The sequence below is a fragment of the Podarcis pityusensis genome (genome assembly GCF_964106645.2).
Source record: "Podarcis pityusensis genome assembly, chromosome: 12".
In the NCBI taxonomy this organism is placed as follows: domain Eukaryota; kingdom Metazoa; phylum Chordata; class Lepidosauria; order Squamata; family Lacertidae; genus Podarcis; species Podarcis pityusensis.
In genome coordinates this window covers 11395272-11406266 of record NC_138037.1, presented here as the reverse complement: position 1 = coordinate 11406266, position 10995 = coordinate 11395272, and the positions used below count along the sequence as shown (strand labels likewise).

General features: G+C 41.8%; 1 protein-coding gene and 1 long non-coding RNA gene across 2 annotated transcripts; both read left to right on the top strand.

Annotated features, from left to right (window-relative positions):
- The first annotated feature begins 14 nt into the window (after positions 1-14).
- On the top strand, positions 15-8252 carry XRCC2 (X-ray repair cross complementing 2). The gene is made up of 3 exons (XM_080974274.1): positions 15-151; positions 6860-6941; positions 7393-8252. Exons 1-3 carry the CDS (start codon positions 113-115, stop codon positions 8100-8102), a joined length of 831 nt encoding a protein of 276 aa, XP_080830400.1. The 5' UTR covers positions 15-112; the 3' UTR covers positions 8103-8252.
- LOC308459178 lies at positions 158-4999 on the top strand. The gene is made up of 2 exons (XR_013977859.1): positions 158-1243; positions 4284-4999. It is a non-coding gene; the product is annotated as an uncharacterized lncRNA (long non-coding RNA).
- Positions 8253-10995: the final 2743 nt, after the last annotated feature.

Below are 10995 nucleotides of genomic sequence, written 5' to 3'. Positions count from 1 at the left end.
GCGCGTGCGCGGCAGTTCCGGCGACGCCTGCGCGCCGGAATGTGAGGCCGTTGGCGCCTCCCTCCTTTTACGGTTATGAGCGGCCGTTGCTGCGGGTTTCCCTCCGCGAGCGATGACTGACGGGCTCGGGAAGGCGGAGTCGGGCGCCCAGGTGAGGCAGAGAATGACGCACGCGCACGCCCCCTCCCCTCGCGCTAAGGGGAGCGGGGGGAGGGTCTCTCCCATGCCTCGAGCGGGTGGGGAAGACTGACACAACCCGGCATCCTGTTTCCAGCAGGGGTCAGCTATGGACGCTGTCGGGAAGTCCTCAAGCTGGGCTCCTGCCTCTTCCCAGCCACACACACACACACACACACACACAGTGGAACACAGTCTCTGAAGGTGAAAAATACAAAGAAAACAGAAAAAAGCTGCCAACGATATATTTTTAAAACCTTCAGGAAACTTCTCCACAGGATGGTTGATGGTGGGTTACCTTGAGGAGGTGTGCAGCTGGGATAGGCCTTGACACTTGGAAATTTTCTAACCCATCTTTCACCTCTCACACAGCGGCTTATACGAGCCCCTCACACGGTTTTTGTTTCTTACTTGTTTTTCCACCTGCATTTCAATGACACCTTCCTTTCTAAAACCGAAGGGTGGTATAAAAAGACTTTAAATAAATTGAGGATAAAGCAACAAACAAAAGCCCGTATGTGTTCACCCAGCAGCTGCCTTTGGATTGCCATGCCTCTGCTTCATAAACTGAGATGTGGGCTTGTTTCTCTTGGCCACGCTTTTCTCCTCGCCTGCGTGAGCCAGGAAGCAAGACTTCAGTTAGATGTTGTTTGCCATTATGTCTGAAAAGGAAGGCTCTGGTCAACGGCTTCCAAACAACCCTATGGGAAACCTTAGTTAACTGAAGATCTGTTTCCCTGTCTGCGGCTTGTAGCAGGGAAGAGCAAAGCACCTGCCTTGCGGGCCCTGGAGTTCATATCTTGACTTATTAAGGTGATTGACAGCCATCCAAACACAGCCAGAATCTGCTACAGACTGCCTCCAACCAATCTCACAATCAGCAGCAAGCTGACCTAGTAGACTTCTCTGGGAAGTGGTTCCATAAAAGAAGGTCCTGGATATAGTATTGCCACGTTTTTCCCTATCTTTGTGTCTTATGTCATGGCAACATGACAAACAGATTTTGAGGCCAGGAAAAGCTCCACCCGCCTAATTAAGTAGTCAGGGGAAAGCATCGTAATGACAGGTGAATATGGAAAATGTGAAGCGTTTGCCCTGTCAATGCCGTAATGGGCAAATTTCTGCCAGTCATTTATCTTCTACAATCGCTTCCAAGGGGTGGGGAGGAAGATGGCAGGGCCAGGTTTACAAGATGCTGTTGAGTCAGTGACAGCACTATGCAAACCTAACTTGACACACACCCTGGTTTCAGGATGGCAGTTGTGAGCTCTGGTCCCTGGTGGCTGTACCAAAACTTGGGGAGGAGCCATGACTCAGTGGTAGAATATTTGCTTTGTATGCAGATTCAATCCTTGGCATCTCCAGGCAGGACTGTCTGCAGTCCTGGATAGCTGCTGCCAGTCATCGTGGGCAGTACAGAGCTAGACAGACCCGTAGTCTGATCTAGTGTGAGGCAGTTCCCTGTGTTTACAAATGATAAAGAGATTTGACTCCTCTTCTTTTTTACATATAGAACTCTACAATTCTATTGTTTGTAGATTTAATATATGTCTGAAGTGCATTTGCTCCATAAATGTGAAGCTGTTACTAATTTATTTAGGGTATTCCATATCCTACTTGAAAGCCCCAAGGGGTTCTCAGAGTGGCGGAGAAAAAGTTTGTACAGTACAACTGCATCCAAAAAGATTAGCACATATAATAAGAAATAACATGGCGCCAGGTTTTTTCAGACTTTTTTTGCCCTCATTCTTGGACTTCCCACTGAGGAACTCTAAGGCGAGTGGGTTGAGCCGCTAGACTTCACTGTCCACAATGAAGCCAAGTACTCCTTTGGCCATTGGCAGTTCCCAGACAACAGTTCCCAGCAAGGACCTCTGACCTCGCTCAGTCCAAGATGGAGCCAAGTCTTCCTGATAGATGCCAGCTTCAGAATACAGTAAAAGCAACCCCACTCTGAGCCTTGGGAACTGCTGTCTTCAGTACAGAGTGGGTCCTGGGGGTACAGAAATTGGCAGTCTCTGTTTTCCAAAAGTTTATATAACCATCAAATGATTATTAAGAAGAGTACTTCATTTCCGTTACATCCGAGTTCCATTTTGACCATTTGTCCATGTCTCTAGTGTGCTGTAAAGGTTAGGCATGTTGGACTACAAAAGCCTTACTTTGGTCCGGTTGCTATCTTAGCCTAGGCCACCTCACAGGGCTGTTGTGAAAATATAATGATGGAGGGGAGAGAGAATGCTGTGAAGTCCTTTCAGCAACAATGGGATTAAATAAAAGCTGGGGGTGTTCTTGCAGTGGAATTTGTTAGGTTCGTAAAAATTTCAAACTCTCTTTGGAATGGATAAAAAATACAGTATTTAATAGTCCATTGTAGGGATTAATATTTAATATCCTAACAGTTTGGCTTAAGACGGTTAGCACAGAGGCTGGCTTTTGTTGGCTTTTTCTTTCTGTAAAACCGTTAGCTGACTCCCCTGGGATGTTGCCCATCGTACACAGCATGATGCTAAATGGCTGCAGTTGTTTTGCTTTAAAACCTAGAAAGTAAACATACATCAGAAGCACAGGTGCATTAGTACTTAAATTATCATAATAATTTCCATGCGCTGTTCTCCAGATAAGCACCTGCTGTTATATGAGAAAAATATGTGAACCTTTATTACAATATAATCGTATTTAGCCTGTAACAAACAGCGAGTAGGATACTTCTTGAGAGTGGCTAGCAAAGGGGAAGGAGGTAGAACAGCAGCCATGGAGTTGCATAGGAAGCTGTCTTGCACTAGATCAGACAAGTTAAGTATTATCTACTCTGACTGGTGGTGGCTTCCCAGGGCCTCCTTCACATTACTTGCTTCCAGATCCTTTTCATTGGAGATTCCAGGGACTGAACCAGGGACCTTCTACATGCCAAGTGTCTGTGCTGTCACTAACTAAAGCCCCTCCTTCAGATAGTCTGTGCAGAATGTATTGGCTGTGAACTCAGATGTAATGGTTTCCATATAGGTATGTAGTTTACAGGTCTCCTGGATCCATTACTGTCGCTTGTGACCTTGGTGGCACAGATGGCCTTCTATCAGCTTCAGCTGGTGGCCTAGCTACACCCCTATCTGGTCAGGGATAGCCTAACCTTTGTGGCCCATGCTCTGGTAACCTCTAGGTTGGATTACTGCAATACATTATACGTGGGGCTGCCTCTGAAGACCTTTCAGAAACTTCAGCTGGTGCAAAATTTGATGCCAGGTTGCTCACCAGAACAAGATGGTTTGAGCATATAACCCCAGTCCTGGGCCAACTGCACTGGCTGCCAATTAGTTTTCAGGCTCAATTCAAAGTGCTTAGGACCTGAGGACCTTAAGGACTGCCTGTCCCCATACGAACCAAGTCAGACCCAGTGCTTGTCATCCAAAGCCCTTCTCTGTGCCCTCCCCCTGAAAGCTTCAAAGGGTGACAACACGAGAATGGGCCTTTTCTATGGTGACTTCCCATCTGTGGACTGCTCTCCCCAGAGAGGCTCACATGGTGCCATCATTAGATGCCTTTAGGCACCAGGCAAAAACATTCCTCCTTACCCAGGCCTTTGGCCGTTAAATAATCTATAGCTTCTTAAATATTATGGAGGGGACTGCTATCATGATTATTTTATTATTATGCTCTGTATTATGTTTTTAATGTTGTGCAATACACCGTCCTGGGATCTTTGGATAAATAATAATAAACAATAATGTAGTGCCTGTAACCTTTGTCCCTTAAATCTCTTAGTCAGTCACTGTGAGGACCCCCTCACACATACTGTACATCTCCAAATACCAGTATATAGAATACAGATCAAAGGAAGAATGAGTTGCTCTTCCAATAGTCTCTTGCACAGACCATATAAGTGTGCTGTTATGATTTTAACAAGAATTATTTTTTTTAAAAAACCAATTGTAATTAAAAGTAGTACCACCATTATAAAACCAGCAACGTATCAGTCACAATTTAGGGGAAATTAATCCAGCCCCACCTCAAAGGCATTTTGAAATATTAAAAAAATGAAGTCTTGAATTAAAAAAAGCACTATTACACTAAATAAAATGTCATCCTCTACCTTTGTGCTGCTTAAGACACAAACAGATACAGCTTGGGTTGAATGCATTTATCAGGAGGTTTGTCATATTCAGACACTGGCTCCTAGACATCATCCTCCAAAATCAAAGTGTAGTTTTTGCAGTTCTTGTGTAACGTTTCGGTATGTGATGTTTCCACTTCCACACTTGTCTTTGTGTCTCATATCAAGTATATTTGCTTGTGCATTTTAACTTTGGTTAAGTATTCTATATTCATTTTGTTAATCCTAGATTCTCTCTGTGTGTGGGAGATACACTGGAATATGTCATAATTATTTGTAATATTACTGCTTTAAAGGTCTTCAATACCCACCTTCTTGTGCAGAAGATGGCATAAGGAGCAGAACTTATATGATAAAATTGCAGATTGACTATCAAAATTAATGCAAATTAAAGAGTGAAATCACCTTGGATGCAAGACTATTAGGGCAGAATATTCCCCTGTATATAGTGCCTAGTCATGGTGACTATGTTTTGTGTGTGTCTTTCTCCTCGTACCCCAGGACATTTGTGGTATTGATACAAAACACACCATTAAATTGAGAGACTTGTCCATCTAACACAAAAATCCATATTGCATTAGGCTCCCTGGCTGTGCTGTCCATGAATTTCTTGGTAAATGTCATGAAGCTTGCAGACCAAAATAAATGGCCTGTTTGTATCTAGAAAGCTTCAGCAGAAGACAAATGGGCAAATAAAGAAGAAAGATAGTTTGACCTTTTCTTGACTGCCTACATGCATGTGTTTCGATCCAGCCTGCATTTGGAACCAAAGCTGCTTTAGTTGCCCCAGTTGGATTATCATTTCCCTTGACCGAAAAGGACTGGACAGTACAATTCTCTTAGTCTTTCTATATCACTCAAATTTAGGCACAGCCAACAACCAGATAAGGTGAGACCACAATCTTTTTTGTCGGGGAGTAGTAATGGAGGAAGATGTTTTATGGAAGTCGTCAGGTTAACAGTTCCTCTACCTTGCTGTTAAGTTTATCTGTCTGAAGTTACAGAGAGATCATCTGGAGGTATTGGCACACTGAGGACCCTCAAATATATTTTTTCCCCAGGTGGTCCAGATGGAAGAGGACAAACAAGCAGCAACTCACTCTAGGCAGGATGGAATGGGATTGTTTAGAGATCCTGGGTGCTTAGGAAAGAAAGTTGTCCAGTATTTATCTGCATCTTCATCCTTGATGAATCCTGTTCAGTGCTTAGGAGCATTGCCTGATACTCTTTTCAGAAAATGTGTTGGTGGCAGTGGATTGAACCATTGTTTTGCCAGCTTTGTTTAATGTGTAGACTAACATTTGCTGGACTGGGGGAATCTAGCAATCACCATCACCATGCATGCCTTTGTTACACTGAAGGTCCAATGTGTAATAATGCCTTTTATGCAGGACATTTGCTGTCAAAATGCCTGGAAGCTAACAGCTGGTGCAGAATGTGGCAGCCACTTTCTTGATGGGGGGGGGGCAAGCCATATACATACATGCTGCATACTGAACAAAATGCATTCCCTGAAAATCATTTGTTAAACAAGCATTCGTATAATGAGTCCACATTTCCATGGATTCCTATGGGAATATTTCTAATATGTAATTTTTACGATCTCTCCCCGCTCCCTACATGCATGGTTTCTGCCCAAAAATGACTACTGCTAACCAGCAAACCACAAGCAAGGAAGTGGGCAAACTTGGATATCCAAACCTGCAGCATGTATAGCAAGGTTTGGACATCATTCTTTTCATTTGGATAACTGATTTTTTGCATAATGAGCAGGCAGATAGCAGGCCCTGTGTGTACATGCTGGTCTGTGCTCTGTTGACTTTCAGATTCAATTCAAGGTGATGGCTTTGAACTATTTAGCCTGACTGAGCCCAATCTGCATTTGACAGCCCCACTCCCTATATGAGGCTTTCCATCTTCTGTAATCAAGAGAATCCTGGCAATAGCCATCTTTAATCAGGAAGCTAAGATCAGTGGGGAAATGCAGTAGTGACCTCAACACTATGGCACTCACTATTGCAACTCAAGAGACTTACCTCAGCACTAGCCTGCAAACTTTTAAAAATCACGGTGGTCATATTTAGGAGGAATTTGCGATTCTGTATTTATTTTATGTCTGGTTTAATATCTCTCTTACTCTAACACTTACAATTGATCCATTATATGCTAATACAATATAATAGAATGTTGCTTTTAGAGCATTAAGACTTTATTGCTGGATTTCAGATTGTAACAGAGTTTCTTTTATAAGCTGCTTTAAATAAATTTGGTGAAAATACATAGAAATCAACCAAAATAGCAAGTTTTATTGAACTGACTTCACTGAGGATACAGTGTATTCTGTTTATGCATGCTTTTCTGCCCACCAGTTTTTATTTGGATTCTATAGGTGGTGCCATGTCTAGAAATTTAAAAGTAATTGAGATATACTTTTAATTGCACATGCAGCAGTGCAGTTAAAACCAGCTGCTGGGAAGCCATTGAACTCACACTAAGTTTTGTGCACAATCAATACATTTAGCTTGTTGACTCATTAATTTCAGTAAAGTTGACTTTCTCTTTGTTTCAAAGCTGCTTGCACGACTTGAGGGCAGAAGTTCTCTGAAGACGCTTGAACCTTGTCTGTTTGCTGATGAAGGATATCCTATTCATGGTAAATACATACAGATCCTTAAAAATATTCACAGTAATAATTGTGTGGCATATTGGAAGATAAATGGTAAACAAACAAACAAATTAAAATTTATGCTCCCCATTTTCTTTTTATCTTAGCTTTGGAAGGGAAAGTTTTTTTCTCTTGCTGCCTGAGAACAAATTGGTTGGCATAAGTGTGTGTTACACACATCAAGAAAAGAAAATATATTCACTTGCTTTCCAGAAGTGTAGCTGTATTGGTTTGTTGTATTAAAATAAAATAATCAAATCCAGTGGGGCTTGCTTCTAAATAGACCTGCGTAGGATAGGGAATTTGATTGTACTGAAAAGTTGCACATGATTTCAGGTAGAGGTGTGTGTGTTACAGCTGAAAGCTGAGCCATTTGAAAGGTATCTTGAACAGCAAATGCCTTCCTAGCTTAAACATTTGCTTCTTCATTATTAAACAGGAGATATTGTTGAATTCCATGGTCCAGAAGGAACAGGAAAAACAGAAATGCTCTATCATCTTATTGCCCGCTGCATTCTTCCAAAATCTGGTGGTGGCTTGGATGTTGGTGTGCTTTTTATTGATACAGACTTCCATTTTGACCTGTTGCGTTTAGTGACTATTCTGGAGCACAGATTGCCCCAAGGCACAGAAGAGATGATAAAGCAGTGTCTGGGGAGGTTTTTCCTTGTTAATTGCAGCAGCAGCGCTCAGCTGCTTCTTACTCTTTTCTCTTTGGAAAACATGTTTTGCTCTCACCCTTCCCTGTGCCTCTTGATTATTGACAGTATATCAGCCTTTTATTGGATTGACAGAGTCAATGGAGGGGAGAACCTTAGCCAGCAGGAAGCAAACCTAAAGAGATGTGCGCAGTTCCTGGGGAAGCTTGTAAGAGAGCACCACTTAGTTTTGTTTGCAACAACTCAAACAATCATGCAGAAATCACTGAACACATCTGAAAGTTCAGGAAAACACCACAGTGAAGCAGATATGGACTACCGGCCTTACCTCTGTCAGTCGTGGCAACGGCTGATAACTCATCGAATGTTTTTCTCCAAGCAGTGCCATTCAGGCACCGCAAAAGGATTTTCAATTACCGCTTGCCATGTAAGAAATAACAGTGTTGTAAAACGCCCATTTAACATTACAGAATGTGGGATCCAGTTTTGACAGTGGACTGTTTTTTAAAAAGTAGACTACAATTTGACACTACAGTCAAGTTAGTCTTTTAAAAACTTGTGCCAATTTTTTATTAAAAAAGATTTAATTTTTTATGCCAATATTTTCTAAAATGTAAATAATAAAGGTTCAGGATTGTCAGACTTTGTGTCATGCAGTATTGAAGCCTTTAAAAAGAGACCTGTCATTCCAAAAAAGATCATTTATCCATAGTGTGTTATTAGCTGCTTTTGGTGCTCATCCCGTAGAAATGGAAGCTGTTTTGAAGCTGAGCACTGCACAGTTGAGCTAGATTCTTTGTTATATAAGTGCATTAGCTGACACTCGGTACTGCACACATTTGAATTTAATAGGAAGAACATAAGACAAGCTTGTTGGATCAGGCCAGTGGCCTATCTAGTCCAGCATTCTGTTCTCACAGCAGCCAACCAGATGCCCATGGCAAACTCAACATAAGCACAACAGCGCTCTGGCCACCTGTGATTCTCAGCAACTGGCGTTTAGAGGCATACTGCTGCCAACGGTGGAGGTAAAACAGCCATCAGCGGATACACACTAAGGTCCCACCCCACTCACCAACTGCTTTTATCCACATTTACCCTTTCAGATGGGATAGTATTGGGGTTAAATTGGGTTGCTTACTTTTGACCTGTAACTTGAGTTGCAGTTCTAAAGAGTACTGAAAAACTATGCATGCAATGGTAGAACAAATAAAGTCACTGTCCTGCATAAGATCCAAGTAGAACATTTGTGTTTGGAATGCAGCGTGCAACTCATCAAAATTCTGGCAGACCAGTTTCATCTAATGAGAAATGACCCGCAGCTCTGGCAAGAAGAAAACCATATTGAATCAGTAAAGCAAATGCTAATTGTATTGGCTTTGGAAAGCTTCAAATCCTTTGCGAAATAAACTGTCTTCTGCATTATTTACAAATCCAGTACATACAACGGCTCCAAAAAGAGGAAGGTTCTCAACAAACATGGGCAGTAGTTCAGATGACCTTCCATTAATTGATGGTGGAAATGTATATTTTTGACTGCTCAGTGTGTATCGTGTACGTTAATATACTGCAACCCTTGATAGGTCGGTTCTGTAATCTACATATTATGGATGGAGTGGATGAGGTCCCCTCTTGATAACTCTGGCTGAACAGGAAGGTGCTGTGGAGTGATTTTGAACAGGAATTCATAATTTCCCTATGAGATTTCTATTATGGACTAAAAAGAAAAGCCATCCACTAGATTTTCTTTTTATAATGATTCTTGATTCCATACTCAGACTTAGGGATAAAGTTAAGGAGCTATTAAACCCTAGATTTTCTCAATTAACTACTTAATGATCATAAAGTATTACTACCTTGGTCCTGTTGTAAGATGATTTATGAAGAGACTGTCAGAAGCTTGAATGAAAGGCACTCTTTCATTTCTTTTAAGATTAGATCTTACTTGACTCATGAGTTGAAAGTTCATCATATGGAGCATTCTGCTAGATCAGACCAAAGACCTAACCTGTCCAGCACCCTGTTCCCCAGATGCCTGCAGGAAGTCCACAAACAAGAAGTGGTCAAGGTGATTAGATGAGTCCAGCCACTCATGTGTATGCTTGACCCTTTGGGCAAAAAAACTGGAAGATAAAGAAGATTGAGTTTTCTTCCCTAGAACATCAAAATTAATTCCCAACTTTGCTAAATCAAAGACTGCCATGTTTCTCCTTGTTTCTGCTGTCTGTTTACCCCAGAAACCTGTGTGTTTCATTTAAGGGCCAGGACAGGTCTGGACTATAAGCCAGTCTCCAGTTTCTTAGAGATGGGGAGCCCCTTGCCTGCTAAAGAGTTCTGGAAAATTAAAATGTCTGTCAGATTTTTACGAATCCCTGGTCCCTTTAAATTTCCTTTTTCCTAGTGGTCCAGAGAGCCATGCTGAAAGACAGTATCATCCTGTTTTACTAGTTTGTTTTTTTGGACCAAGCACCTTCCATCATTGGTTTTGGCCTTGGGAAAGTATTTGCATACATGGCTCCCGAGCCCTAGCAAAAAAAAAAAGTTATCTTTTTATTGTCTACCCTATAAATTATTTTCACTGTGTGTTTGGGAATTGTAAACATGATTTATTTTTTAAATGAAGAAGAAGAAACCCGAAATTTGGTTATATTCATTAAAATGGCAATTAGCAAGCCTGTTATACTGGAGCTCTTGGACTGAAAGAGGCATTACCATGGCAGGGATTCTTCATAGTATGCCAGCTGAACAGGTTTGTGGCTTAGGCTGCTCTGTCTGTGTCAGCCCCCAAAAATATTTTCACAGCCTATATTGAAGGGTCTCTTTGTGTCTCTTTCTCTCTCCCTCTTCCACTGAGGGGAGTTTGCTTAAATATTTTATAGCTGTGACTTCTGCTGCTAAAAGAATGAGTTAATCTCCACTGCATTTTTGACCTGGAGGGGGTGCGGATACTAGTGCATATTTGGTGCAAACTAGAGGAGCGTTACTCTTTTCCCAGGTGGAAACACCATGCCAATTCATCTCTGAGTTAAGTGGTGACTGAACTGCAACTATTTTTGCTCATCTGGAAGCTCTAATGCACCTCTCCAGTGGATGCCATTCACATGTCGTTATTTAATTAATTAACAGCTCTGCCAAGGGAAGCCAATAATGAGTCCATTAAAGCTTTTCTTTCCCCCTCTCTCTCCTTCCCTCCCCCCACTTTCCCCTAAAAGGTAACTAAATAACTTGTATGGTAGGAACATATGTTGCACTCTGTTTCCTCCTTGGAGAGCACTTAAAAGTGCAATCTGTTTATATTTTGAACTATTTTATTTTATTTTAAATCCACCTAACTCAAGCTGCCTCTGCTCCCATTTGGAATGCGTTCTGCAGAAAGCTGGTGT